Raw genomic sequence first — 25,880 nt, 5'->3', positions numbered from 1 at the left:
AATCAAATTCCGGCGAATTGGATTTCAATCGGAATCGACCATTCCAAATCAACGTGTTGTCATTGGGATGGGCGAAATCGTCTAACCAGCAGCCACAGTCATACGCAGAGCAACATGGGTGTCTGCTTGGAAGGATAACTTTAAATGTGGATCATTGGTATTGCCCATTCGGCGGTAGGCAATTCTACATTGCTCCAGTGTCTGAGGTAGATACAGGGCACGCCACCGTTCCCAGAGATTCCACTTCCATGTGGTTGTGTGGAGTATACGCCTCACACCATCATGATTGGAAGAGAAGTAGATCAACGCTTTCCCATATGCCAGTGCGCTGTCGTGTAATATCGGAATGCCATGCTGATCAAAACATGCTTTGAACATGTCTCGAATATCTGTGCACAATGACACGAGATCCACGTCTGGCAACCCCGACATCGTAGGTATCAGTTCGACCACCGACCTAACAACATCAGGGCTTCCCGAGGTCTGCAAGATCCATGTCATGGCTGATTTGACAGGATCTTTATCTTGATGCTGAGACGCACGTGCACGAAAACGACCAAAGACAGCGTGGATGACCAAGGAGACGGGGGTCTGAAATGGACTGTCGGGACATATCAACGACACCGTGATGATGAAGGCATGGCAAAGGCCACCGAAAGTAGTCATCGCGATAACAATGATGGAGATGAATCGTTGTTGCGTCCACAGCATGGCTCCAAGAGACAGACCAAATAGAAGCAGGGAGATCTGTAGAAGAACCGGGAATGACTGCAACACATTTTCGAACCGCCACGTCTTTAGTTCCTGAAACTTGCGGTGCCTCTGCTGACATCGGTCTTGGAGAGACCCATGACCGAAACGGTTTGTCTTATAGTGACCCAGCCATTGCTTTCCCATGACAGCGCCATAGGCAGCGAGAAGATTAAATCCAAGGCTCGCATATGCAAGCGCCTGCATCCAGAATTTGGAAGAAGAGAAACCGTAGATCGTGGAAGGATCGTTGGCTGAGTAATGGAACGACCATCCGATGTGTTCTGGACAAGCTGTACCAACAGAGCGTTGGTGGTGTCAATAGGATTTGGCTGCATTGCAATGATGAAGGCGGTATTGACAGTGGCAAATAGACCAGCCTGCCGGTTACTCGTGTTAGATGCTGTTGAAATAACGACATGTTTCACGTACGAAGATCAGGACTATCTGCATATTTTCATTGCACCTCTCTAACATGTCGTTGTCGTACTCGTCAGACACAATTTTGTATGCTGCCCAAAATTTAGAAAGCGCATCCTTTGCTGTCTCCTTGGCATTTGTGGGGTTCCGGAGGACCTCAAGAATCTGCTCGAGAAGGCTGATTTCAGAACTTGAATGATGGCAGTTAATTCTCAGGTCCAGTGTGACGTAGCAATGAAACAGTACTCACTTGGGATCGGTTCGGCGTGGGGTTGGCTCCATTGGCAAGGCCTAAGGATGAAACCGTTCGAGAAGGGAAATGGTTCGAGCTGAGGAATCGAGCGCTGAATCCAAACTGATTTATAGTAAATGAACGCACGACAAGCGCACTAACTTCCATATCATGATATAGTAGAATTCTGAAGATTCAAGGCACGAACTTACCTGGACTTCATCGTGGGTACATGATAAGATATGAGATGAAACCATGAACCTACCGATCGCATAGGCTAGGGCACGCAGACCTCCCAGCACTATCTCGAAACATGTCGCCCTTCGATTGAAGTTGGTACAAGAGCCATGCGGGAAGGCTCTTCAGTGATTAGACACCAACGAAACAGGTTTACCACCAATTGTGAGCGCTTGCAGAAGGCGATAGAAGTTTGAATTGACCCGCGTCTAGATTTGAGAGGGATCAATATGAGATTGATATCTACCACCGCGCTGAGCGGGGACTCGAGGCGAGGCGCCAAGATAAGGATAAGTTGAAAGTCGAACCTTGGTTTACATGAGTAAACCCGTTCCATACCCGCAGCCGCCCATCTGTCACACACTCGGCATATACATATCGTGCAAGCACCCTTCGAAAGTGTCTGAGTTTCGAGAAGATTGAAGCCTGCGCCAAGAATTGGCGCTTTGCCGGATTAGGGCATGGGGTTGTTTGCGCAGAGTTTTTGTTGAAAGCATTACAATGCTCAGTGCAATCGCAGTACGAAGGGCAGCACAAGCCGCCCTAGAGTCATCTCAGCCTTCCAGCTCTAAGCAGCCCTCACCACTGCCAACGTTTTCAACACCATCACCGGATTCCAATTCCGAGCCAAAACGTCCAAATCCTCCCTCGAAACGCAAATCTAGTTCTGTCAATGGAAAGTCATCACGGAATAGCAAGAAAGCAAAAATACTTCCAGGGCGAGTGCCAACTACCGCTCGGTATTTCGAGTCGAAGAACATGGGTGAGGGAGGAGAGGATGTAATCATGTTGGGGTCGAGCTCAGATTCAGAGCCAGATGTTCAAGCGAAGCTGGTCTTGGACTCATCTGATGACTCAGAAGCTGAGGAACCACAAAATCCACTTGTTTCCGTTGAATTACCGTTATACCTCCAGCCTTCGAGATCCGAGTCTTCCCAATTGTCCACGTTCAGACCCACTAGGGATCTCAACGTTTACGAGCTCTCTGCCGATGAAGCCAATGCCTTGGGCTTGCAAAACGAGACTTCGGTGCTTTCCATCGACCGGGAGGAAACACTCGCGCTTCTAGGGATATACACTCTTACTGTTTTGAAGGGGTCTGTTTCCATACTCGGCGTAACGTTGTCTGCCTCAAAAATAGCTCATCATGTATTCGTCCCTCGTTCTGCTCCGATTCCCATATTACGATGCGCCTCGTCGGACGCACATGCCGATTTGAGCATATATTCCCTTCCTCCTCGCATCAGACATAATCACGGCGGAGCTGTAGTAGCGATTCAATCGCTCGATACAGGCGTGGAAGGTCTCGGACGTGTATGTCGCGTCTTCGATGGAGTTTTTGAACCTTCGCGTTGGCAGCGGAGCTCGGCAGAGGTTATACGGCCTGGCGTGAGCTTGGTACGTGTGCTGTTCTTGAACGTATGCGGAGTATCATTTATTCTGTCATACAGGTGACGCACAGCACCAGGGACGTGCTGCCGTTCATACTACCAGAATCATGGAGTTTTGCCCTGAGCGCCGCAGAGACACCACCATCTTCAGCAGATCCCATACCCCTCTCGGTGTATGTTGTCAAGGGTCCGAAAAAGTCTGGAAAGAGCACGTTTGCTCGGACGCTCTTGAATAGGCTTCTGGCGAGGTGTGTTTGGAATTTAACATAGATAAATACTGCTGACGGTGCTTTATAGATTTCAGCGCGTTGCGTATCTCGAGTGCGACGTGGGGCAATCCGAATTTACACCTGGAGGCTTGGTTGCCCTAAACGTCATCGACAACCCGGTATTTGGTGAGTAATCACTATATCGACCTAGTAGAGCCCTTGAAATATCTTTGCATCTTAGGTCCGCCTTTTACGCATCCTAATCTTCCATACCGAGCCCACTACGTTGGAGCAACTTCACCGCGGTGCAGTCCGGCACACTATCTTGCGGCCGTTGAAGCGCTCCTCGAAACGTACAAGCTCGAGGTTCAAACTTCCATGCCCGATGACGAGTCGATTGACACGCGGGTAACCGACGTCACTCCCCTAGTGATCAATACAATGGGGTGGACCAAGGGTCTCGGTGCTGACCTGAATGCCAAGATCGAGGAACTTGCCGAGCCTACTCATGTATTCGAGATCATCGGTCCAGAAGAGAAAGGTTGGCCAACTGCTCCGCCAGCCTATGATACTCTTTACAACCAGCCTGCGCCGAGCAAGGCGTTCCAGTATACCCTTGAAGCAATTTCACCGAATTTAACAAATACGCATTTTAACGCCGTCGACCAGCGCAACTTGAACATCCTGTCTTATTTCCATGCTATCTTTCCATCCTTTACATCCGCGCCATTTCGTCTCTATCTGCTCCACTTCATCAAATGACAGCAACCAAATGGGAGACCTCTCATCCTCTCTGTGCCCGGTATCCGTACGAGGTGGACTGGAGCCAGGCATTTGACCAGGTCATCTTGATCGGTGCAGGATACGAGGACGTAATTCCCTTGGAGATCTCCAATGTCTTAAACGGCGCGATCGTTGGCCTTGTTGAATGCGAGCCTGGAACTGAAGATCCAGTGTATCTGGACCCTTGTGGCGCCCGGGAATTGCCATATGCCCAGGCTAGACATCCGCTTGCACCCTCAACCTCCACTTGCCATGGCCTTGCCCTCATTCGTGCTATCTCGCCTAGTTCATCGCACATGCATATCCTCACCCCGGTTCCGCCCGCTGTCCTTGCGCGTTGTCGGGTGATCGTCAAGGGTGAGCTGGAGCTGCCTATCTGGGGAATGCTCGATTTTACGGACGCGAATGAAGGGGTTGCGGGTGTAGAGAAGGGCCGTGTGCCATATTTGCAATGGGGTAAGAGTGAAGGCTTGGGCGGCGAGCGCAGGAGGGTGAGGAGAAATCTCATGCGAAAGGCCCAAATGTGAAGTATACAAATAAAAGTACACTACAACCAGTATTACAGCAATTGCCGTCGCATCAAAAGTACATCACTCAAACACGATAACTATATCTGGACCTTTGTTGTCCAGCCATCTCTTCCAAAGTCTGCTATATTTTGGCGACCACGGCCGGCGTAATACCTGCTCGTCTGGCAGAAGTCGCGCAATTCGCTGCATTTCTTTCAGGTCTCCGTGAGAATGATACTTCATGCGCATAGCTGCTTGGGCAAGAGTTGGGTGATGCTTCAATCCCAAACACCAAGCAGGCATTACTTCTTCTGAGCAGCAGTGTCAGATGAAGGACTCACCGGTCCCCGAAATACCATCCTATGCCACTTGCAAAACGTTTTGGCTGATATGCAAAATTCACCGCCTCCATCATCGGGATGTCGTACATCACGGTATTGAGGCAGAAGACGTGGGGTATAATACGTCACGAGAGGTATCTCGGACGTCTCATGCGGCGGTCGACGGGCACTAGATTGTGCAAGGTGGCGTCGGTAGCGAGCAGCAATGCACCAATATTTCGCTTCCGCTTCTAGCGTGGGGAATGTTCCGCATCGCGAACGTGCGGGGAATGGAAGTAAGAGGCGGACGCGAAGACAAGTAGAGGAGAGTGCGTGATAGAGTCTTTGGAACAGACTGTCCACGAAGGTCCTGCCTCGGAGAAGGCGCCTCCCAAGGTGAGTTGCGCAGAGAGACCGTACCACCCATGTGGGATCGACCAGCGGGAGGGTCGTTAGTAGCAACAAAGTAACGATGGCTGGTGGCTTGGGGTAGTCTATGATGCTCTGGGTCTCGGTCAGGCCTGCATTCGTGACAAGCGGATCTGGATGTGAAACTCACCTGCAATTGCATTTTGCGAATCTCAACGATGGTTGGGTTGCAGTTCAAATGCTGCTTAATTAGCCTTCTGAGAGCCTATGACTCGGAAGAGTATGAAGCTGCCTTGCAAGCGTTATACGTCAGTTTTGATGGTAAGAACCAATACTTACGAGACCGTCCGGATTCCCTAAGCCCATCCGCTTTGGCCATCCAACCTCGTGGTGGGCCGCGAGGCATAGTGGCTGGGCAGCACTATTTGTGGGACGATGCCATCACTAGGCCATAGCATACTATTATGCATACAAAAGCAGGCCTGTTTCACAATAATAATGTGTTATTTCGTACCACTTCCATTTACAGGCTAAAGGTCAGGGCGTTCGATGTTTGGCTGTCTTCAGACCAGTCGGGGAGTGTGTAGAGCTAGTGTTATCAGAGGCTGAGGTCACCATGAACTACAATAGGGAGTTTTTGCTAATTCATTCTCAAGAGTCATCCACGTGGCCTCTCAGAACTTACAAAAGTCGATCACGTGGTACCTTTAGTAGAGCCCCGGCCTATTGTGTCACTGTCTGCACGTTCTCATTGTCTTCAACGGTGAGCTACGTAGCGTCGCGCGTCACACAGCACTGGCGGGTGCATGATGTACCCGCATATTCCTTGTACGGTAATTATTTGCTTACTGGTTACGGTTTGACTGCTTTTGACCGCAAGGATGACTTTGCTGATTCGCACCCTCTGCAACGACGTACCATTCAAACGTTATCCTTGGACTTTTGGTTTTGAACTGATGTGCTGATTTCCCTCGTAGCATACGCTACCTCAGTCTGTACTTTAGTCTGTCTGCACCCAACACACACCTGGGAGGCGCGACTTCCGCACTTTTCTGAAGTTCGCATGCAAGATCTCCTCCCCCCCTTTCTTCCAGAGACTCGTTAGCACGAGACCGTGATCTAGATTTCATCTAGATACAAACTACAAATTATTCACGAATCACAAACGCAGGCATTCTGAGTCGACTCTGAAAAGACACGCCGTATTCTCCACGACTGGGTGATGACCGATAATCGATGATGTCCGTCAAAGCCCTCTTCCACGGGTCGGGGACGATACCCGCGTTTTCTCGAAATTGAATTGACTTGTCACACCAGGGCTTCAATTGCTCAAGCGGAAACTCAGCCCAATATTGTTTGCACCTACAAGTTGGATACAAAATAACGCTGAATGGCGTTGGATGTCAAGCAAATCTAGTTGATCTGAAGTCTGGGATACTGGACACACAAAAGTATCACTTCGTACATTGTTCTTCAAAGTTCAAGCACAGCCTATGCGTGGTTCCTTGTCCCCCTAATCACTGCTGACTTGGTGTAAAACGCCGTTACAATTCATTGACAGTAGACGCTCATCCAGCAATAAATAGCTGTGACCTTGGATGACGGTTCATTCATCTTCACTTTCGTAGCGTTGACATTGTGCGCTTTCTCTCTCTATCTTTTACATCCATGACCCACACATCCTTCACTCTGCAACAGAACGTTTATAAGGCTCATCATGGGCCCATAACTGTTGAAGACGTTGACGAGAACAGTGTTTCTTCTCTAGCCTTGCAGCGTCTTATCGACTCAGCTCAAGGCGGTGCTGTTGGGGTGGCGGCCACGTATCGCACTGATTGTACTCTTTCGTCTTTAGCATTTGCCACGCTCACCAGAGCGCTCGTCGTCCACTTCTTTGCTGCAAAGAAACAGAATCTGCAGCACCAGCAGAAGAAGAAAGGCCAGGAACAACACCCTCCGGTTTCCCCAGGGCGCACCCTCATACAAGACCGAATATTGTGTGATCCTGACATCCGACTTTATGGGTACAGGATAGACAGGATTGTACTTGGTCTCTACCTAGACCTATCTCTTCGCATCAATACCGCAGTTGACATCCTGTCGGTGTCTGTTAGCGATCGGCGCTCCCTCGAAGCAACTATGGACGCCTTAGGCGGCGAACTCTTACTCCAGAAGCAGAACGTAAAAGTTCTCTTTTCTCATAGAGAAGGGGACGCAACAACCAATGATGTGGCGCTCCAAGCCTGGGCAACATGCCGCACTGTTGCGTTTCCTTACATGGCGTCCAGATTTGCTGGCATATCTCGAATCGCCACAGACGCGATGCCCGATGTTGTATGTAAATCTTGTCACGCCATAGACCCCTCCTTCTAATCCATCGTGCAGCATCTGAGCGCCCTCGCCAAGATTTCTCGCGATGCTGAAATTTTGGAGTCTTTGAAGCCAACGAAATTCGTCAACAACGTCCAAGGCGGCTTTAGCATCTCCAAAGCCGGTAATGTCAACCTTGAGTGCACTCGCTTCAGAACGCGCATCATGAAAAACAGAGATCAGGTGTGTACATTTATGAGACATTATACAATCGACTCTGAATGTTCGCGCTCACAGGTCATTCACATCGAAACGCAGAAAGGAGATCGGTTGTCAACGATCGCTGGTCACGCACGTCATATCAACGGACGACAGGCTCAAATCGATGTCAAAGGCGCTATACATGCTTCGGGCAAGGTCCTCCGTGTGACCACCATTGGGAAAGAAGACTTGACAGCCGCCGAATCGTACAGAGAATTTGTAGTGCTAAAGGCGCTTCAAGGCACCATCATGTTGACCCATTTCCCATTCTTCTGTAGTATCTGGGCACCTTCATTGAAGATCTCATGGCCTCCTCTAACTGGGGGTACTTCCAGCCCATCATTCGTTTACGATCCGAGCGGTACATTGGACCATTCGCAGTATGAAGCAGTGGAGCGAATTATCTCGCAAGCCGACAGAGATCGTGTATTGCTTATCCAAGGTCCTCCTGGTACTGGCAAAACAACAGTCATAGCGGCCAGTGTCGACAGTATCGTCAGGACTGGGCACAAGGATCGCACAGTTTGGCTTGTGGCACAGTCGAACGTCGCTGTCAAGAATATCGCAGAAAAGCTTGACAAGGTTGGCTTCCGCGAATTCAAGCTTCTGGTATCCAAAGACTTCCATTATGACTGGTACGTCGCACCTTCTTCGCTATCTCCGTCATACTGAATTCTCGTGTTGCAGGCATGAACACCTCTACGAGAGACTGGAACACTGTTTTATACGATCCGACATGTTTGGTGGTGGGCCTGTGGCCGTTAGTCGGCTTTTGCTTGACACAAGAGTCATACTTTGCACATTGAGTATGTTGTCTAATCCTCGCATCGAAGAATTTACTCGTCAAGTTCCGGTTCAAACCGTAATATTTGATGAGGCGAGCCAAATAGAAGTGGGAGACTACCTGCCGCTGCTTCAGCGTTTCCAGCATAACCTCCAAAAAATGGTGTTCATCGGTGACGACAAGCAACGTGAGACCCGGGAAGTTATTCCATCGTTTCACTGTACTGACTTGTATATCAGTGGCACCATTCGGTCAAGACGACGTTGGGAAGCTACAAAGCATTTTTGAGTTCCCGCACCTCAGAAAGCGGGCACACTTCTTGAATACCCAGTGTAAGTTCGTATCTCGACTTCTTCTCTTCGTCGTTTCAACCCCGGATCCCAGACCGTATGCCACTCGTCATTGGCAACTTCATTTCCCGTCATGTATACAATCAGAAATTGATGACCGTGCACGACATCAACAGCAAGGCAGCATGTCGTTTCTTGAATGTCCAAGGGGGTCAGGAGCAGAAAGCGGGAAATAGCTGGATAGTATGTTTCTCCTCCTGACTTCGTGATATGCCAGCCTCACATCGTTTGCATTAGAACCCACAAGAGATAATCATAATTATCGAGCTTGCCCGTATATACCACGAGCAGGGCAAGCAGTTCAGGATCATCACCCCGTATGATGCTCAGAGGTCTATGATAGAAAAGCAGCTTGAATTAGCGAAGCTTCCATGGGAAGACACATGCTTCAATGTGGACTCCTTCCAAGGCAAGTAGTTCCTTGACATAGTGGGAGGATCTCATTGACGGTCACCGCAGGAAACGAGGAAGACCACATAATCGTCTCTCTAGTCCGTACCCAGGGCGTAGGGTTTTTGACGAACGCGCGTAGGACGAACGTCATGCTGACACGATGCAAGAAAAGCATGATCATTTGCACGAACCATGATTTCGTGACGAAGGGTAAAGCGGCAGGCACGTTGGTCGGGCAGCTCGCTGTTGCCATGGGCCCTGATGCCTGGTTGGACATATAGTCAGTGGCATCTTAAGGTGATTTGAACTATTTACATCGCACTTCTTGGTTGGGTTTCGAAACTTTCTTGTCGCATATTGCACTGCATTTTTTATTATATGGCAATTGGTGTATGTACATGCTACAAGTCAGCGTTTACGTTGTACAGTGACTCTTTATATTGAACCACATCCGTATGGGAACTTGTACCTGGTGTGCGCGTCAATAGCGGTACTCAAAGTCCACAGGGACTTCGAGGCGAAGAAAGTAAAAGTCTACCACCACCATACCTTATTAAAACTCCAATTTATATCTCTGCTCTGATTTATACCGAGGGGCACTAGACTGCAAGGTGGCGTCGGTAACGAATAGCAATACACCAATGTTTCGCTTTGGCTTCTAGCATGGGAAATGTTCCGCATCGCGAACGTGCGGGGAAGGGAAGTAGTAAGAGGCAGACGCGAAGACAAGTAGAGGAGAGTGCGTGATAGAGTCTTTGGAAAAGACTATCCACGAAGGTCCCGCTAGAGCCTCCTCAGGGTGGCGCCGCCCAAGGTGAGTTGCGCAGAGGGACCGTACCACCCATGTGGGATCGACCAGCGGGAGGGTCGTCAGTGGCAATAAAGTAACGATGGCGGTGACTTGAGGTAGATGATGTTCTGAGCCTCAGTCATATGGTGGATCTTTGGTGACGGTTCGATTTGCCGTGCTGCCGCGTATATTTTCAAAGTCCGTTGTATTTACTGTTGTATTTACCAAGAACACATCTCAAATGTCACAGTCACCACATATGGTGTTGGGTAGCGCTGAATATACCATCTGCTTGTCTAATTCTAATCACAGTTCAACGTTCAACTTCCGCCACTCGATAACAACATTAGTTCTGCCGCTGTTTGCAGAGGCACTTAATAGCAGTCAGGAATCAGTGGTAATGACATTGAGTGAAATTTAACATGACTAATAACTGTCGTGCTGCCCAGGCATTTCCATCACAACAACATGACTTTCTGCACTACTTACCATTCACCATCCCCTAACCAACTAAGATGGCCGGAACCTGAACAGGACAGAGTGAACAGTCAATGATCTGAGGACAGAAGCTTCAAAACTGTTCATTGGATTCAGAAGGAAGATGATCCAGGACCAGAAGGTCTCAGACTGTAACCAAGGACCTCCTCAAACCCACAGACAAATTTTGAGCAATGATGTTTAAATGGATGGTCCAAAGCCATCTGTCTCTCCTGCTGAATTACTTTCACAGATGCTGAATGCACTTGGAAAGAATGGTCAAGTTCCTGCCTGTAAGTAGTGTGTCTGTGCTAGTAGTCCATTCCCAGCTGATTTTCGCTTATTCAGGCTCCTGATGATCTCATCAGGCCAATTATTGAGGATTTCATGGCAAAGGGGTACAGTAACACCGAAATCATTTCCCACCTATGCAAACACTATGATACTGATGCATACAATGTTTTGTGAGTTCTTTTTTTTCTAGCTGAAAGCATGCTTGATACATGACCTAGGATTGACCTCCTGAAAAAGCAGCGCTCTCAGTGGGGGCTGAAGTCTGCTCATGGGCAAGCCCATACCATCACAAGTATTGGTCCTACAATTGAGCGAGTGTGAGCACAGTTCCCAAAGCAGGGTTCACATGACATGAGGCAAACCCTCATACATGAAGAAAAGATTACTGTGTCAAGGTGTGTTTTCTTTATTTGGATTTCTGTAATGACACATGTAGTATTTTGTGAAAAGAAAGTTGATTCTTCACTACATGAATCTCCACCATCAGGCAGATGTTCAAGCTCACAAGAGTTGATGCCTGAAGAGGAGTGTTTACTGGACTGCAGGTGTCAATGATATTTGGGTATTTGATCAACACAACAAGTGGTGCTGATTTCAGCTCTTCCTGCATGTTGCAGTCAAGCCTTTTTCAGGATGCATACTTTGGATCAAGATCTGGTGGACCAACTGTAACCCCTGTCTTATTTGTGGATGGTACTGTGATACTGTACAAGCCCTTGGTGGTGAGCATGACTATCTCACTACACTCGCCAACTGAAACATGGTTTTACTAGCCATGCCCCTTGTAACCCAGAATGACCCTGGAAGCGAAAATAATGGCATCGCTAATGGTCACACCTTACTTTGTCATATGCAAGATCCAGCTCTTGCCCACACTTTACAACACAAATTCAAGGGCCAACATCACAACATCAAGCCTGAAATATTTTGGAGCCAATTACAATGATGCTGGACTCCAGGATTTGAAGATATTCTAGAATATGGCTTCACCATGGGAATCTATAATCCTGATGATGCCTTGGAAAGGTAGCAGTACTGTATTAATTTCTTTCTTTCTCACTGAGCACTAAGCATCAAGTATTCAAGGCTTGTTTTTCATTATACAGTGGCTCAAAAAACTGTCCACATGTTTTTGCATTTTTTACTATTTACAATGTTGTGTGAGAATACATAAAGACCTCAGTGACATGCTGATACCATATTGTAGTGCTGCTTCAGGGCTTTGGATTGAGCACCACATCGTGAGAATCAGAGGAGATATGGTGGAGATACAAGGCTTACAAAATCATGACTCATGTGGACAGTTTTTTGAGCACATATTAAAACTATATAAATCATCATTTATGACACCATAACAATTATGCCACCATTAAATAAATTATAAAGTGGTGTCATTATGTCATTTTAAAACCATATCTAACTATACAAACCAAAAATTTCCATATGTCATGGTTATATTCACCATGAAAGCCACCCCCCCTGCTCAAAGGGATAATATCCTCTCTCTTTCCTATTCTGGCCTCTCTGCTTGTCAAATTTCCTCTAGAACTGGAGTATGCAAGTCCACTGTGGCCAAGTTCATCAAAGAAAGTCACACAGACAAGGAAAACTTCTGTGAAGGGCATCCATCCAAGCTCACCTCTACTGATAGGAGGGCTATTATTCAGCATATCACTACAGGAAAGGCTGATAATGCTGTCCAGGTCACCTATTACATCAATTCCATCATCACATTCCCTGTCTCTTCACACACTGTGAGAAACATTCTCAAGACAGCTCATCTCAGGTCAGCAACAAGGAAGAAAAGGCTCTCCTCTCTATCACACATAAACAGAGATGACTAACCTTTGCCTTAGCCCATCAGAATTGGATTACATGGACTGGAAGCATGTTATATGATCATATAAGACCACAATAAATAGGATTGGGTCAGATGGCAAGGTATATATGTGAAAAAAGAAGGGTGCTAGTCCTCTCTGCATATGTGTGATAGAGAGGAGAGCCTTTTCTTCCTTGTTGCTGACCTGAGATGAGCTGTCTTGAGAATGTTTCTCACAGTGTGTGAAGAGACAGGGAATGTGATGATGGAATTGATGTAATAGGTGACCTGGACAGCATTATCAGCCTTTCCTGTAGTGATATGTTGAATAATAGCCCTCCTATCAGTAGAGGTGAGCTTGGATGGATGCCCTTCACAGAAGTTTTCCTTGTCTGTGTGACTTTCTTTGATGAACTTGGCCACAGTGGACTTGCATACTCCAGTTCTAGAGGAAATTTGACAAGCAGAGAGGCCAGAATAGGAAAGAGAGAGGATATTATCCCTTTGAGCAGGGGGGGTGGCTTTCATGGTGAATATAACCATGACATATGGAAATTTTTGGTTTGTATAGTTAGATATGGTTTTAAAATGACATAATGACACCACTTTATAATTTATTTAATGATGGCATGATTGTTATGGTGTCATAAATGATGATTTATATAGTTTTAATATGTGCTCAAAAAACTGTCCACATGAGTCATGATTTTGTAAGCCTTGTATCTCCACCATATCTCCACCGAGTCCCACGGTGTAGGGCTCAAATGAAAGCCCTGAAGCCATACTACAATGTGCTATAAGCATGTCCTTGAGCCATTTGTTTGTTCTCACACAATATCATAGATAGTGAAAAATGTCAAAACATGTGGACAGTTTTTTGAGCCACTGTACATTTATTCCATGGCTCCAGCATGAGCTTGATCTCTTTGCAGAAAGGTTCAATCATGTCAAACCTTGCCATAATATCCACAAGATCCTTCCACATGGTTGTCCAAATGACATATTCTACCATGCCAAAGAATATGATTCTCATGACTTTGCAGTAAGGGCCCATTCGGCAACCACTCGTTTCATTTGTTTGGGTTTGTTTCATTTTGAAATGGATGGATGTTGAAGTGAAACAGATGCTCCCATGGGTGTCACACACTGTCAAACATGTAGATAATCAATGATAACCATCAGTTTGCTGCTTGAGCTCTACAACTACTACTAGTATGACTTCATCATGGAAGAGAAAGGCCCTCAAAGTCTCTCTTAAGGCAACCCACACCTGCAGAAAGAGAGCTGCAGTGCTAGCTGCTGCATTTTCAGCTGCTGCAGTGGCAGTGGCCACCTTGCCCTATTTTGACAAGATTCCCCAGCATGACTCTATCTTGATGGGCCATTCATGGGTCTGGGAGCTCTTATCAGGACATCCTGTCACTTCCATAATATGATGGGCCTTTCCCAGCCAGTATTTCACCAATTGCTCCATGAACTCAGCCAATATGCAGACCTTGCACATTCAAGATATATCTCTTCTGAAGAACAGCTTGCCATTTTTCTTCGAATCTGCCATACTGGGAGTACAAATCAGGACATGCAAGAACAGTTCCAGCACAGTGCAGATACTATTTCAAAGTGAGTGCCCAATATTACTATTTAAAATGCAGCAGGATTAATTTATCACTGTGACCATAATATTAGGATTTTTCTTCATCTTCTAGACATGGTAGTATCACCATGCTTTTATCAGTGCTATGTCAGCCTACCACCCAATGACATAGTCCCCCCTGAGATTCACAGTAATCCTAAGCTCTACCCATTTTTTCAGCACTGTCAGGGTGCAATTGATGGGACGCACATTGATACTTTTGTTCCCAATGATGCCCTGACTGCTCACTACCACAATTAAAAGGGCTGCCTCTCACAAAATGTCCTTGCTGCATGCACATTTGACATGCACTTTTCATATGTCCTTGCAGGATGGGAGGGAAGTGCAGCTGACAGCCACATATACAATGATGCTTGGCAAACTGACTTTCCCATCCCCCTGAATCTCTGCTACCTTGCTGATGTAGGGTTTCCATTATGTGACTCACTCTTGGTTCCATATCATGGTGTGCACTATCACCTCAAGGAATGGGGCTGTTCAAGTCAAAGGTATGATTTTTTTCTATTGATCAACTGTTTAAAAAATGCTGAAAAATAACTAGACCAAAGAATTGCCAAGAACTATTCAACCTATGACATGCCTAGGCCTGAAATGTTATTGAATGCATTTTTGGTGTGGTGAAGTGTCAATTCCAGCTAATGGTTGCTGCCCCAGAATACAGCCTTGTGGTACAGACAAAGCTGGTTCCTGCCCTCTGTGTCTTACACAATTTCATCCATGTTCACAATCCAGATGATAATGAGGAAGGAGATGAGGAGAGAGAGGTGGGCACTGATCAGGCTGTTCAGGCTGTACCAGAGGATTTCAGTCATCAAATCATGCCAGCAGAAAGGACAAGGGCAGGACAAAAATGAGATGATATAGCAGAAGCAATGTGGGCTCAGTATATTGAGTATACTGCAAATGAGAACTAGGAAAAGCTGTCTACATTTTTCTGAGTTCAAGACAAATGTACATAGAATGGAGAGGGACACCTGAAATGGCAGTGTAGGCATCTGCAATAGCTACATCCTTGGTAAATAGAACAACAACCTTGGCACATTTGTCAGAAGATAAGGAAGCATCAGTACAAACAGCCTGGATGGCATTAATATGATGTTTCAGAGTACTGGGAACATCATTGAGAAAATTAGTAGGAGCAGTGAAAGATGTAGCAACAGACTTGAGAGCATCAGCTACTCCAAGAATTGCTGCTGGACCAGTCAGCTTTGCATGGGAACATTTTTTATGGACTCTGGTTGAAGTTGGTGATACTAAAGGAGCATGTCCATATTTCAGAACACATGGAGTATATGAAATAGGTGCAGACTGGTGTAAATTCAAGTCAGACAATAAAGCAAGCAAGTTGATGTACATACCACTTTCTCATCAGCTGATTCAGACTCACCATCCTCACCTACAAAGACATCATCCTTGTCATCGAGAACAAGTGTGCTTGGCCATGGAGGGCTTGTCTTGTGTCCAACACTATTGATGTGTAGTGCCCCATCACCCATGGCATGACACCCATCTATGAGCACAACAATGTCATCATAGAGGGGAAATGGTGTTGAACACCAAACCTTGGCTTCAGGATGAGCCTAAATAGCAATTTAGTCAAGAAATGAACAAAATATGAAAGCTTACTTTGAGGTAATCATCCCACACTTTGTCACTGGCAATGACAATCTTTCTTGTCTTGTCCCATCCAAATCCGGACAGCTCTCATAGTTTTTGGACAACAAGACAGTTGGCCTTCAACTATAGACAATAAATCAGCATGAAAATGGAGGAAAAATGCTACTTACAGTGGCCCAACAATGTGAGCAACTTTTCGAAGTTTTCAGAGCACCCCCACTGGTTTTGTGGCTGTCTTTGAGGGCCTTAGCAGCAGCTGTAAATACTGCAGACTTGAAGGTGCCATTATCAGCTGAGTTTCCATCAGCAAAGGTCTTGAGAGAGTCAAGGAGTGTTGCATCATCTCCTGAAAGCCACTTTGCATTCCATGGAATCTTCCTGGTACTGATAGCCTGATCTTGAGGTTCCTGCAGTGAATTGATGTTCTCCTTGGTATCTGATGAGAGAGAGATTGCCATGGTAGTAGACTGGTAGTAGTTGACAGAGTAGGGACAGTGGGATATTTGATTGACTAGAGTGAGCAAATGAGTACTAGTGTGACACCACATTATGCAGCATGACTGTTAAGGTCATGTGCTCAAGGGGGTTGGATCACAAGGGCTTGGCCTCAGCTTGTATGCTGTGTGCCTTTCCTGAGTATGTGCCCTTAATTTCTGGGGGCTAGAATAGTTGTCCAGAGTTTCTGGGATTTGACTAGGGCAGATAATGGATGTCCAGATCTGAAACATGAGATAAATCTGATGGATGTCCAGATGTTACTTGGACAAGTGGATAAGGCGTCCAGACTAGAAATTAACAGGGGATAGACTACCCCAAGGTAGAGCCAGAGATGTAGTCTAGGATACAATCCTAAGACTCAGAATATGACAAGAGACTTGTCTTGAGTCTGGAGGACACAGGAATGAGCAGGAACTAAGATGATATTTGAACTGAAGTATTTCCAAGAGTTACAGGAGGTTTATATACTGTAGGTATCATATAGGAATCAGTCAGCAAACACAAAGGCTATGTACGAAGCATATGCAAAGTCTATTAGTAAGTAAGACAGATCACCAATAATGCATATCAGAAATGAAATGTATGTAATGGATCAATAATCAGAAGGGAAACATAGTTAACTGGAGTCCGGAGACAGGGGAAGTCTAAATGGGGTTGGGCACTGATATAGAGTTTGGATTCCACAAGGAAGATAAAGATAGATCAGATCATTGGAGATCCAGATCTTGGATCCAGATATCTGGAGAAGTGGATTTAGAGTTGAGGGTCCAGAATGGCATATGACAGTGACAGATATCTAGTGAAACAAACACATCGCTGAACACGTTTTTCCATTTCAAACGAAAATGGATGCAAATGGACACAAACAAATGGTTGCCAAACAGGCCCTAAGTACTGGCTATCTTTGTGTCTTGTCATTGATTGAAAGGTGCATTCTTCCTAGGTGAAAGTTGACCATTCTTCACTTGATGCTATGTGACAGATATATGCTCCTCTGGATCACCCTGTCTTTCTCCTAGTTCTGCAAGAGTTTTCTCAACAAGTCTCTGTATTCATGGTGGAGCTTGGCTCACCTCTGGTAACTGGGGACAATGTCTGGAATATCTATGCTGACCTTCTGATGTGTTTCCAATCAATTGAACAGGATGAAGGGATTCACAAACTTCTTGCAGTGCAACTCCCACTTCCTTGCAATGGGGACAACCTTATTGGCTCTGAGGACTTACCTATTGTAGATTTGCCACTGTTTGTTGAAGGTAGTGGTCTGGGCAGTGATATGGGTACTGAGAAGATCTCAGATGAGGAATCAGGTGATGCAGAGTCAGATTTCTATGAGTTTGATTGAACTGATGATGAGCTTTTGTAATGTACCTTTCATATGTTTGCTAGCAATGTGATTGAGTAATTGTTTCCCAAAGAACCTAGTTTCACTGTGACCCTCACTGTTGATCCAATGGTGACGGAACCAAGGGTTGACACACTCACCTGTAACTGAGAATTGCACATTGACACATGAGCTCTGAACGACTGACAGTGGAACCTCAGGTGTCATGATTCTAAGGCAAGAGGCAAATAAAAAAAGTTTCATCTTCATCTGCCTGTTGACTGATTCCTCCTGCATTTTACACTGCAACTCCAAGTCCTCAAGCTCAGATATCAATCATGGCTGGATTTACTCCTGTAAATCCAACTGCATGACAACTTTGTCAACACTGCAACACTCGCTTCGACTCAACTTTTCCATTTACATATATTTGTGATAAAGATGGATCTGGTTGTACATGCTGCCCTAGCTGTGCAAAGCATTATGAACAGCACAAAATGTCTGAGCAGACTCAGAAAAGTAGTAGTTTGAGGATAGGTGACTTGTCAACCTGCAGAATTGAACATTATGCTCATTATTGTAGATTTTACAGCTGCCATAGATCATCCTGGGCCATTGCAACATGAGCTGGTGAAAGCAACCTCAGCTGCCCAGCAAGGAGGTGTACATGTTCCCAATACATGAAGTCAACATTGCCAAGCTGACTTGAGTTGATTATGACAGAAAATCACTTTCCCAGTCAGCATTTCAGTCTTGCTCCACCACCATCATTTCAAGGTGGTCAAGTCTGCTCCAGTGGACAGGGAAAAATGCTCCCTCCACCACTGCCACCTTGTGTATCAGGTAAAAGCAAATAGTTTGGGGCTTTCTTTTGATGTCTAGTTGAAGTGACATTTTCACTGGTCTATTACTAGGTCCTATTGCTAGCATCAGGTACACACCCAATCATGCAGTCCATCAGTTACATTGCAACAGGATGGCCCTGGCAGCATCATCAGGAGGCACACACCAAGTGACAATCCATGTTGCTCTTCATCACCTTAAACCTGAAGGCAAGTCAGGGACAGTATTGGTTGGTGTATGTGAACCCTAGCTTGCCCAACCATATACTCACAATTTTTTTAGAATATTGAACGTGATATGCATATTGGACTTAATGTCACATTGACAGAGCTTCGGTCTATTGCCTGCAACCAGCTCAATCTATTATGGGCTGAATGGTCGCACAATCACTTACTGTCTCTGTATAGCTTGGAGATGCACAAGTCCCCAAAAATGCTTTTGTATGATCCACAGCAGCCATCCCTTAATGCTGATGAGCCAGTCCTTCAAGATGTTAAGAACCATGTTGCTCAAAGGAGAGAGAGACTGACTCAGAGGGGCTTGGCCTCAGCTCATACACTGTGCCCCTTACCTGAGTATGTGCCCTTCATTTCATATGAGGTCCAATGATGGTCCGACAAAGTCCGGAGGAGCGCAGGAGAGTTCCAGAGGAACACAGGAAGTGCTCAGGAGAGTTCCCACTGCAAGGTAATACTTCTACAGGAAACAGGATGGAAGGATAGGAGGTCTGAGGGTCCGGAGGACAGGAGGACAGGATGACAGAGGACAGAAGGACAGGATGTCTGAAGGTACAGAGGGCAGGATGTCCGAGGGTTAGGAGGACAGAACGTCCGAAGGTATGGAGGGTGGAACATCTGAAGGACAGGATGCCTGGAGGTACAGAAGACAGGAGGTCTGGAGGTCCAGAAGGAATAGGGGCTACATTGGACGAAGTCCAATGTAGAAGCAAATGGAGGTAGACTACCCTAAGGTAGAGTCAGAGGGACAGGAAGTGGACCTAAGTCTGGAAAGAGGATAAGTGCCGGAAAGGCAAGACTCCAGCCTAGGGAAGCAATCCCTAGACTTGGGACAGAGACATAGGGGACAAATCCGAAGGTCCGGAATTCTGGCCTAGGGAGTCCATCCCTAGGCCTTATGGAAAAGGACAAACTCAGATGGACTGAAGTCCAGAAGAAGATTGGGCAAGTCTAAGGTGATATTCAGACTGAGGACTCTACTGTAGTTGTACAGGGGTTATATACTAAAGGCTATCTGAGAGGATCAGTAAGCAAAGGAGTAAGGCTATGTATGAGCATGCAGAAACACATTGGTACAGTGGCTCAAAAAACTGTCCGCATGTTTTGACATTTTTCACTATCTATGATATTGTGTGAGAACGAACAAATGCCTCAAGGACATGCTTATACCACATTGTAGTATGGCTTCAGGGCTTTCATTTGAGCCCTACACCGTGGAAATCGGTGGAGATATGGTGGAGACATAAGGCTTACAAAATCATGACTCATGCGGACAGTTTTTTGAGCACATATCAAAACTATATAAATCATCATTTATGACACCATAACAATCATGCCATCATTAAATAAATTATAAAGTGGTGTCATTATGTCATTTTAAAACCATATCTAACTATACAAACCAAAAATTTCCATATGTCATGGTTATATTCACCATGAAAGCCACCCCCCCTGCTCAAAGGGATAATATCCTCTCTCTTTCCTATTCTGGCCTCTCTGCTTGTCAAATTTCCTCTAGAACTGGAGTATGCAAGTCCACTGTGGCCAAGTTCATCAAAGAAAGTCACACAGACAAGGAAAACTTCTGTGAAGGGCATCCATCCAAGCTCACCTCTACTGATAGGAGGGCTATTATTCAACATATCACTACAGGAAAGGCTGATAATGCTGTCCAGGTCACCTATTACATCAATTCCATCATCACATTCCCTGTCTCTTCACACACTGTGAGAAACATTCTCAAGACAGCTCATCTCAGGTCAGCAACAAGGAAGAAAAGGCTCTCCTCTCTATCACACATAAACAGAGATGACTAACCTTTGCCTTAGCCCATCAGAATTGGATTACATGGACTGGAAGCATGTTATATGATCATATAAGACCACAATAAATAGGATTGGGTCAGATGGCAAGGTATATATGTGAAAAAAGAAGGGTGCTAGTCCTCTCTGCATATGTGTGATAGAGAGGAGAGCCTTTTCTTCCTTGTTACTGACCTGAGATGAGCTGTCTTGAGAATGTTTCTCACAGTGTGTGAAGAGACAGGGAATGTGATGATGGAATTGATGTAATAGGTGACCTGGACAGCATTATCAGCCTTTCCTGTAGTGATATGTTGAATAATAGCCCTCCTATCAGTAGAGGTGAGCTTGGATGGATGCCCTTCACAGAAGTTTTCCTTGTCTGTGTGACTTTCTTTGATGAACTTGGCCACAGTGGACTTGCATACTCCAGTTCTAGAGGAAATTTGACAAGCAGAGAGGCCAGAATAGGAAAGAGAGAGGATATTATCCCTTTGAGCAGGGGGGGTGGCTTTCATGGTGAATATAACCATGACATATGGAAATTTTTGGTTTGTATAGTTAGATATGGTTTTAAAATGACATAATGACACCACTTTATAATTTATTTAATGATGGCATGATTGTTATGGTGTCATAAATGATGATTTATATAGTTTTGATATGTGCTCAAAAAACTGTCCGCATGAGTCATGATTTTGTAAGCCTTGTATCTCCACCATATCTCCTCTGATTCTCACGATGTGGTGCTCAATCCAAAGCCCTGAAGCAGCACTACAATATGGTATCAGCATGTCACTGAGGTCTTTATGTATTCTCACACAATACTGTAAATAGTAAAAAATGCAAAAACATGTGGACAGTTTTTTGAGCCACTGTAAGTAAGACGGAACATAAGTAAATGAACTTGGAGATGAAGACTCATACAAGGATCAATCAGCAAGACGGAAACAGAGATAACCAAGAACCAGAAAGGCAGAGATGCCTAAATGGGGATAGGCGCAGGATCTCGGATGGAGGGTGGGAATAGGTCCGGAGATAGTACAGTTAATATCCGGAGGTCCGGAGATCTGGGGATCCAGAAGGCAGGGCAGAAACAGGACTGAGATATGGGAGGTGGTGGATGTAGTCCAGAATCTGAGAGGAGGTAAAGTCCAGATGTCTTGCTGGATGGAATGTGCATAGGGTGGACAGGATAGGGGATCCAGGAATGAGTTGGATATGGGGTCCGGAAATAGGTCCGGAAAGCGTGGGAATATGATGGGATCTATGTCTGGCATATGGGATATGACAAGGGGCTACATCAGACAAAGTCCGATGTAGAAACAAACAGAGGTAGACTACCCTAAGGTAGAGTTGGAGAGGCAGGGATTGGACCTAAGTCCAGAAAGAGGGTAAGTGCCGGAAAGGCAGAGCTCTGGCCTAGGGAATCAATCCCTAGGCCTGATGGGTAGGACAGACTTAGGTGGACCAAAGTCCAAGAGAGGATTGGGCAAGTCTAAGTTGATATTCAAACTGAGGAAACTACAGGAGTATCTACAGGGGTTATATACTGAACAATATCTGAGGGGATCAGTAAGCAAAGGAGCAAGGCTATGTACGAGCATGTGGAAACACATTAGTAAGTAAGTCGGAACATAAGTAAATGAACTCGGAGATGAGGACTTGTACAAGGATCAATAAGCAAGATGGAACAAGAGGTAACCGAAAGCTGGAAGGCAGAGAATGCCTAAATGGGGATAGGCACAGGATATTGGACAGAGGGTAGGAAAGGTCTGGAGATCTGGGGATCTGGAAGACAAGGTGGATACAGGACTGGAATACGAGAAGGTGGATATAGTCCAGAATCCGAGATGAGGTGAAGTCTGGATGTCTTGCTGGATGGAGTGTGCATAGGGTGGACAGGATAGGGTTGTACGGATCAGGCTAGCAGTGAGGATCCGGAGGTCAGGGGTAAATCCAGAGCATAGTCGATCCTGCTGAGGTGTGGAGTACACAGCGGAAGGGGATCTGGGAATGAGTCGGATATGGGGTCCAGACGTAGGCTCAGAAGGCGTGGGAATACTATGGAATGTGAGTCCAGATTGTGGGATATGACACAAGAGTTCTTCCTCTGATCAACAGCCAAGGACCCTGTCCCAATTTTTTTTGCAAATGCACATATTATGGTCCTCCTTGTTATGACCAACATGCAGTTTCAGGATGTGTTGCTGTGGTGAGAGCAACAGGAAAATGTGCATCCAAGTTCATCTCTCACAAAGTGATGCTAACAGTCATAGAAGGCTGTACCAGACTATATAGATGAGGCACTAGTGGCTACTTCTAGCACACCACAAACTCAGAAGATAAAGACAACGACAAAGTCCTCAGCATGGAGTCCACCTAATAGTGGCAATGATTCAGATCTTTCACCAAAGTGCCCTGCCCACAAGCATTCAAGAATCATGAGTCCCAACTCCTGCATACTTCAGACATGGTAATGAGCCTATACACAGCACTCACCTCTGGCAACATCTGCGAACACTCAGACAGATGGATCAGTAATGGATCATCATGTCAGCGCTTCCAACACAGACTCAGTTAAATCCACTTTCCAATTGAAAATATCACTGCAGCTATCCTACCTAGTCAAGCTCAGCTAAAGGCAGCAATGCATGCTCAGGGTAACATCTGCAAGCAAGCTTTGTCTATTGGTATGCACAGCCTTCACATGAATGTTGATTACACTCACTCTAGTACAGGCACAGGATATACCTCAGTTGTTTTTTGCCTCTATGACATCCCATCTATCAGTTTTTCTGACCTTATCTCGACACCATTTGATATCACTAAAAGTCATTACACCATCACCACACTTGCCATTGACACTAGCCTAAAAGTGATGATTGGTTTGGTGGGCAGCTTCAAAAGTTGTCACCCAGTATTGGTCCATAGCACAAGCACCACATCTATGCCTGTGTCAACAGCATCTCTGCAACCATTGATTCTATCTGCTGAGCACCTTGTTGCTAAATGTGTCTTCTTCTGGAAGGAACCAGGGAAGGGATGCCACTGATTTTCCACAGAGGATGAACTAGCAAAAACTCTCGATGAGGCCAACTGCTTTTACTGGGGTGCAGTGCTAATGGGCATGGCATATACATTTGGCAATCAGATGCTCATGACAGGCAAAGTGTGGAAAGATGTCAAGAAACTGGTGCTGTTAAGAACCATGCTCAAAGGAGAGAGAGACTGACTCAGAGGGGCTTGGCCTCAGCTCATACGCTGTGCTCCTTACCCAAGTATGTGCCCTTCATTGCAGAGGAAGTCCAATGATGGTTCAATGAAGTCCGGAGGACTTCCGGAGGCTGGCTACTCTGGTGGAGAGTGCTAGAGGACTTCCAGAGGAGCACGGGAGAGTTCTGGAGGAATGCAGGAAGTGCTCAGGAGAGTTCCCACTGCAAGGTAGTACTTCTACAGGAGATGGGATGGAAGGGTAGGATGTCCAGAGGTATGGAGGACAGGAGGACTGAAGGTCTGGAGGACAGGATGTCCAAGGGTTAGGAGGACGGGACGTCTGAAGGTATGGAGGGTGGAACATCCAAAGGACAGGATGCCCAGAGGTGCACAGGACAGGATGTCTGGAGGTCCAGAAGGAATAGGGGCTACATCGGACAAAGTCTGATGTAGAAGCAAACAGAGGTAGACTACCCTTAGGTAGATTTGGAGAGACAGGAAGTGGACCAAAGTCCGGAGAGAGGGTAAGTGCTGGAAAGGCAAGACTCCAGCCTAGGGAAGCAATCCCTAGACTTGGGACAGAGACATAGGGGACAAATCCGAAGGTCCAGAATTCCGGCCTAGGGAATCCTTCCCTAGGCCTTATGGAAAAGGAGAAGACTCAGATGGACTGAAGTCTGGAAGATGATTGGGCAAGTCTAAGGTGATATTCAGACTAAGGAAACTACAGGAGTATCTACAGGGGTTATATACTGGAGAATATCTGAGGGGATCAGTAAGCAACAGAGTAAGGCTATGTACGAGCATGTCATATCCACATATCCGGATCTCAGATCCGACCCTTATCTCATCTCAGATCCACATCTTATCTCCAATCCTATCCACATCTTATCCCCCTCCAACATCTTGTCATTCAATCTGTCCACTTGTCCGGTCTGGTCCACAACTCATCCAAATCCACAACCAGCGCTTGTCTCCTTTCAGTAACCCCCTAACTCTGGTATTTTGGTTATCTGTATATCCATCCTGCTCCCTGATCCGCTACCTATGTTTCATTTCCGTTTCATGATTTGTGATCCATTTCTACTTACCAATAGACTATCCACATGCTTTGTACATAGCCTCGGACTCTGCTGATTGATCATTCTGTTAGATACCTATGGTATATAACCTCCTGTAACTTTCTGTAGTACCTTAGTTCAAATATCATCTTAGTTCTACTCATTCCTGTCCTCCAGACTTGAGTACCTCTACTCTTGTCACCCTCCAAGACTTAGGATTGATTCCTATAGTCTATCTGTATCCACCTCTGTCTCCGACAGTCCATTACCGTTAGTTTCTAGTCTGGACTCATCCAGATTAGCCTTATGATACTTATCCCTCATCTGGAAGTCATCTGGATCTGTTATGCTACTCGTCCAACCTTCTGGATGCGCTAGTCTTGCCTTCCTGAAATAAGGGGCAATACTTGGGTAAGGGGCACAGTGCACGAGCTGAGGCCAAAGCCCTTCAGATCCAGTTATCCTTTGAGTACAACCTTAACAGAGCATGTGGAAACATGTTGGTAAGTAAGATGGAACATAAGTAAATAAACTTGGAGATGAAGACTCATACAAGGATCAATCAGCAAGATGGAAACAGAGATAACCAAGAACCAGAAAGGTGGAGATGCCTAAATGGGGATAGGTGCAGGATCTCAGATGGAGGGTGGGAATTGGTCCAGAGATAGTACAGTTAATACCCAGAGGTCCGGAGATCTGAGGATCTGGAAGGCAGGGTGGAAACAGGACTGAGATATGTAAGGTGGTGGATGTAGTCCAGAATCTGAGAGGAGGTAAAGTCCAGATGTCTTGCTGGATGGAATGTGCGTAGGGTGGACAGGATAGGGGATCCAGGAATGAGTCGGATATGGGGTCTGGAAATAGGTCCAGAAAGCGTGGGAATATGATGGGATCTATATCTGGCATATGGGATATGACAGGTGCCATGTCT

The 25,880-nt window shown here is 45.9% G+C and overlaps 8 protein-coding genes across 8 annotated transcripts; 5 read left to right on the top strand and 3 right to left on the bottom strand.

Moving 5' to 3' along the window:
- Position 1: 1 nt before the first annotated feature.
- BJ212DRAFT_135370 (uncharacterized protein) lies at positions 2–1,156 on the bottom strand. Its single transcript, XM_041335602.1, has one exon. It carries the CDS (start codon positions 955–957, stop codon positions 82–84), a length of 876 nt encoding a protein of 291 aa, XP_041193726.1. The 5' UTR covers positions 958–1,156; the 3' UTR covers positions 2–81.
- A 1,269-nt stretch (positions 1,157–2,425) lies between these two features.
- Positions 2,426–4,786, top strand: BJ212DRAFT_1499832 (uncharacterized protein; the record flags this gene model as incomplete). The annotated part of the gene is made up of 5 exons (XM_041341569.1): positions 2,426–3,037; positions 3,091–3,278; positions 3,328–3,425; positions 3,481–3,972; positions 4,005–4,786. 5 exons carry the CDS (start codon positions 2,426–2,428, stop codon positions 4,547–4,549), a joined length of 1,935 nt encoding a protein of 644 aa, XP_041193725.1. The 3' UTR covers positions 4,550–4,786.
- Positions 4,581–5,629, bottom strand: BJ212DRAFT_135321 (uncharacterized protein). The gene is made up of 3 exons (XM_041335579.1): positions 5,411–5,629; positions 4,873–5,355; positions 4,581–4,807 (listed from the first exon to the last, which is right to left on the bottom strand). The coding sequence occupies exons 1-3, from the start codon at positions 5,420–5,422 to the stop codon at positions 4,613–4,615; spliced, it is 690 nt and encodes a 229-aa protein (XP_041193724.1). The 5' UTR covers positions 5,423–5,629; the 3' UTR covers positions 4,581–4,612.
- Positions 5,630–6,888: 1,259 nt separating this feature from the next.
- BJ212DRAFT_1446611 (P-loop containing nucleoside triphosphate hydrolase protein) lies at positions 6,889–9,599 on the top strand (the record flags this gene model as incomplete). The annotated part of the gene is made up of 7 exons (XM_041338278.1): positions 6,889–7,554; positions 7,606–7,773; positions 7,828–8,426; positions 8,479–8,762; positions 8,960–9,108; positions 9,163–9,334; positions 9,385–9,599. 7 exons carry the CDS (start codon positions 6,889–6,891, stop codon positions 9,597–9,599), a joined length of 2,253 nt encoding a protein of 750 aa, XP_041193723.1.
- Positions 9,600–10,860: 1,261 nt separating this feature from the next.
- Positions 10,861–11,825, top strand: BJ212DRAFT_1299045 (uncharacterized protein; the record flags this gene model as incomplete). The annotated part of the gene is made up of 6 exons (XM_041332784.1): positions 10,861–10,878; positions 10,934–11,049; positions 11,098–11,196; positions 11,256–11,274; positions 11,478–11,601; positions 11,653–11,825. The coding sequence occupies 6 exons, from the start codon at positions 10,861–10,863 to the stop codon at positions 11,823–11,825; spliced, it is 549 nt and encodes a 182-aa protein (XP_041193722.1).
- Positions 11,826–13,912: 2,087 nt separating this feature from the next.
- BJ212DRAFT_1270202 (uncharacterized protein) lies at positions 13,913–14,134 on the top strand (the record flags this gene model as incomplete). The annotated part of the gene is made up of 1 exon (XM_041330864.1): positions 13,913–14,134. The coding sequence occupies one exon, from the start codon at positions 13,913–13,915 to the stop codon at positions 14,132–14,134; it is 222 nt and encodes a 73-aa protein (XP_041193721.1).
- A 1,142-nt stretch (positions 14,135–15,276) lies between these two features.
- BJ212DRAFT_1446610 (uncharacterized protein) lies at positions 15,277–16,427 on the bottom strand (the record flags this gene model as incomplete). Its single annotated transcript, XM_041338277.1, has 4 exons — positions 15,277–15,605; positions 15,707–15,932; positions 15,979–16,029; positions 16,140–16,427. 4 exons carry the CDS (start codon positions 16,425–16,427, stop codon positions 15,277–15,279), a joined length of 894 nt encoding a protein of 297 aa, XP_041193720.1.
- A 2,340-nt stretch (positions 16,428–18,767) lies between these two features.
- Positions 18,768–19,243, top strand: BJ212DRAFT_1480047 (uncharacterized protein; the record flags this gene model as incomplete). The annotated part of the gene is made up of 2 exons (XM_041339999.1): positions 18,768–18,869; positions 18,917–19,243. The coding sequence occupies 2 exons, from the start codon at positions 18,768–18,770 to the stop codon at positions 19,241–19,243; spliced, it is 429 nt and encodes a 142-aa protein (XP_041193719.1).
- Positions 19,244–25,880: the final 6,637 nt, after the last annotated feature.

Source organism: Suillus subaureus (genome assembly GCF_016647635.1).
Source record: "Suillus subaureus strain MN1 chromosome Unknown BJ212scaffold_13, whole genome shotgun sequence".
Lineage (NCBI taxonomy): Eukaryota > Fungi > Basidiomycota > Agaricomycetes > Boletales > Suillaceae > Suillus > Suillus subaureus.
This window is presented reverse-complemented; position numbering and strand designations above follow the sequence as displayed.

Excerpts from the sequence above, each read along its gene's own strand:
- BJ212DRAFT_135370 (XM_041335602.1), bottom strand. The coding sequence starts at position 957 with ATGCAGGCGCTTGCATATGCGAGCCTTGGATTTAATCTTCTCGCTGCC.
- BJ212DRAFT_135321 (XM_041335579.1), bottom strand. Across the intron at positions 4,808-4,872 it reads GGATGGTATTTCGGGGACCG|CATCACCCAACTCTTGCCCA; the intron begins GTGAGTCCTTCA and ends TTGGGATTGAAG.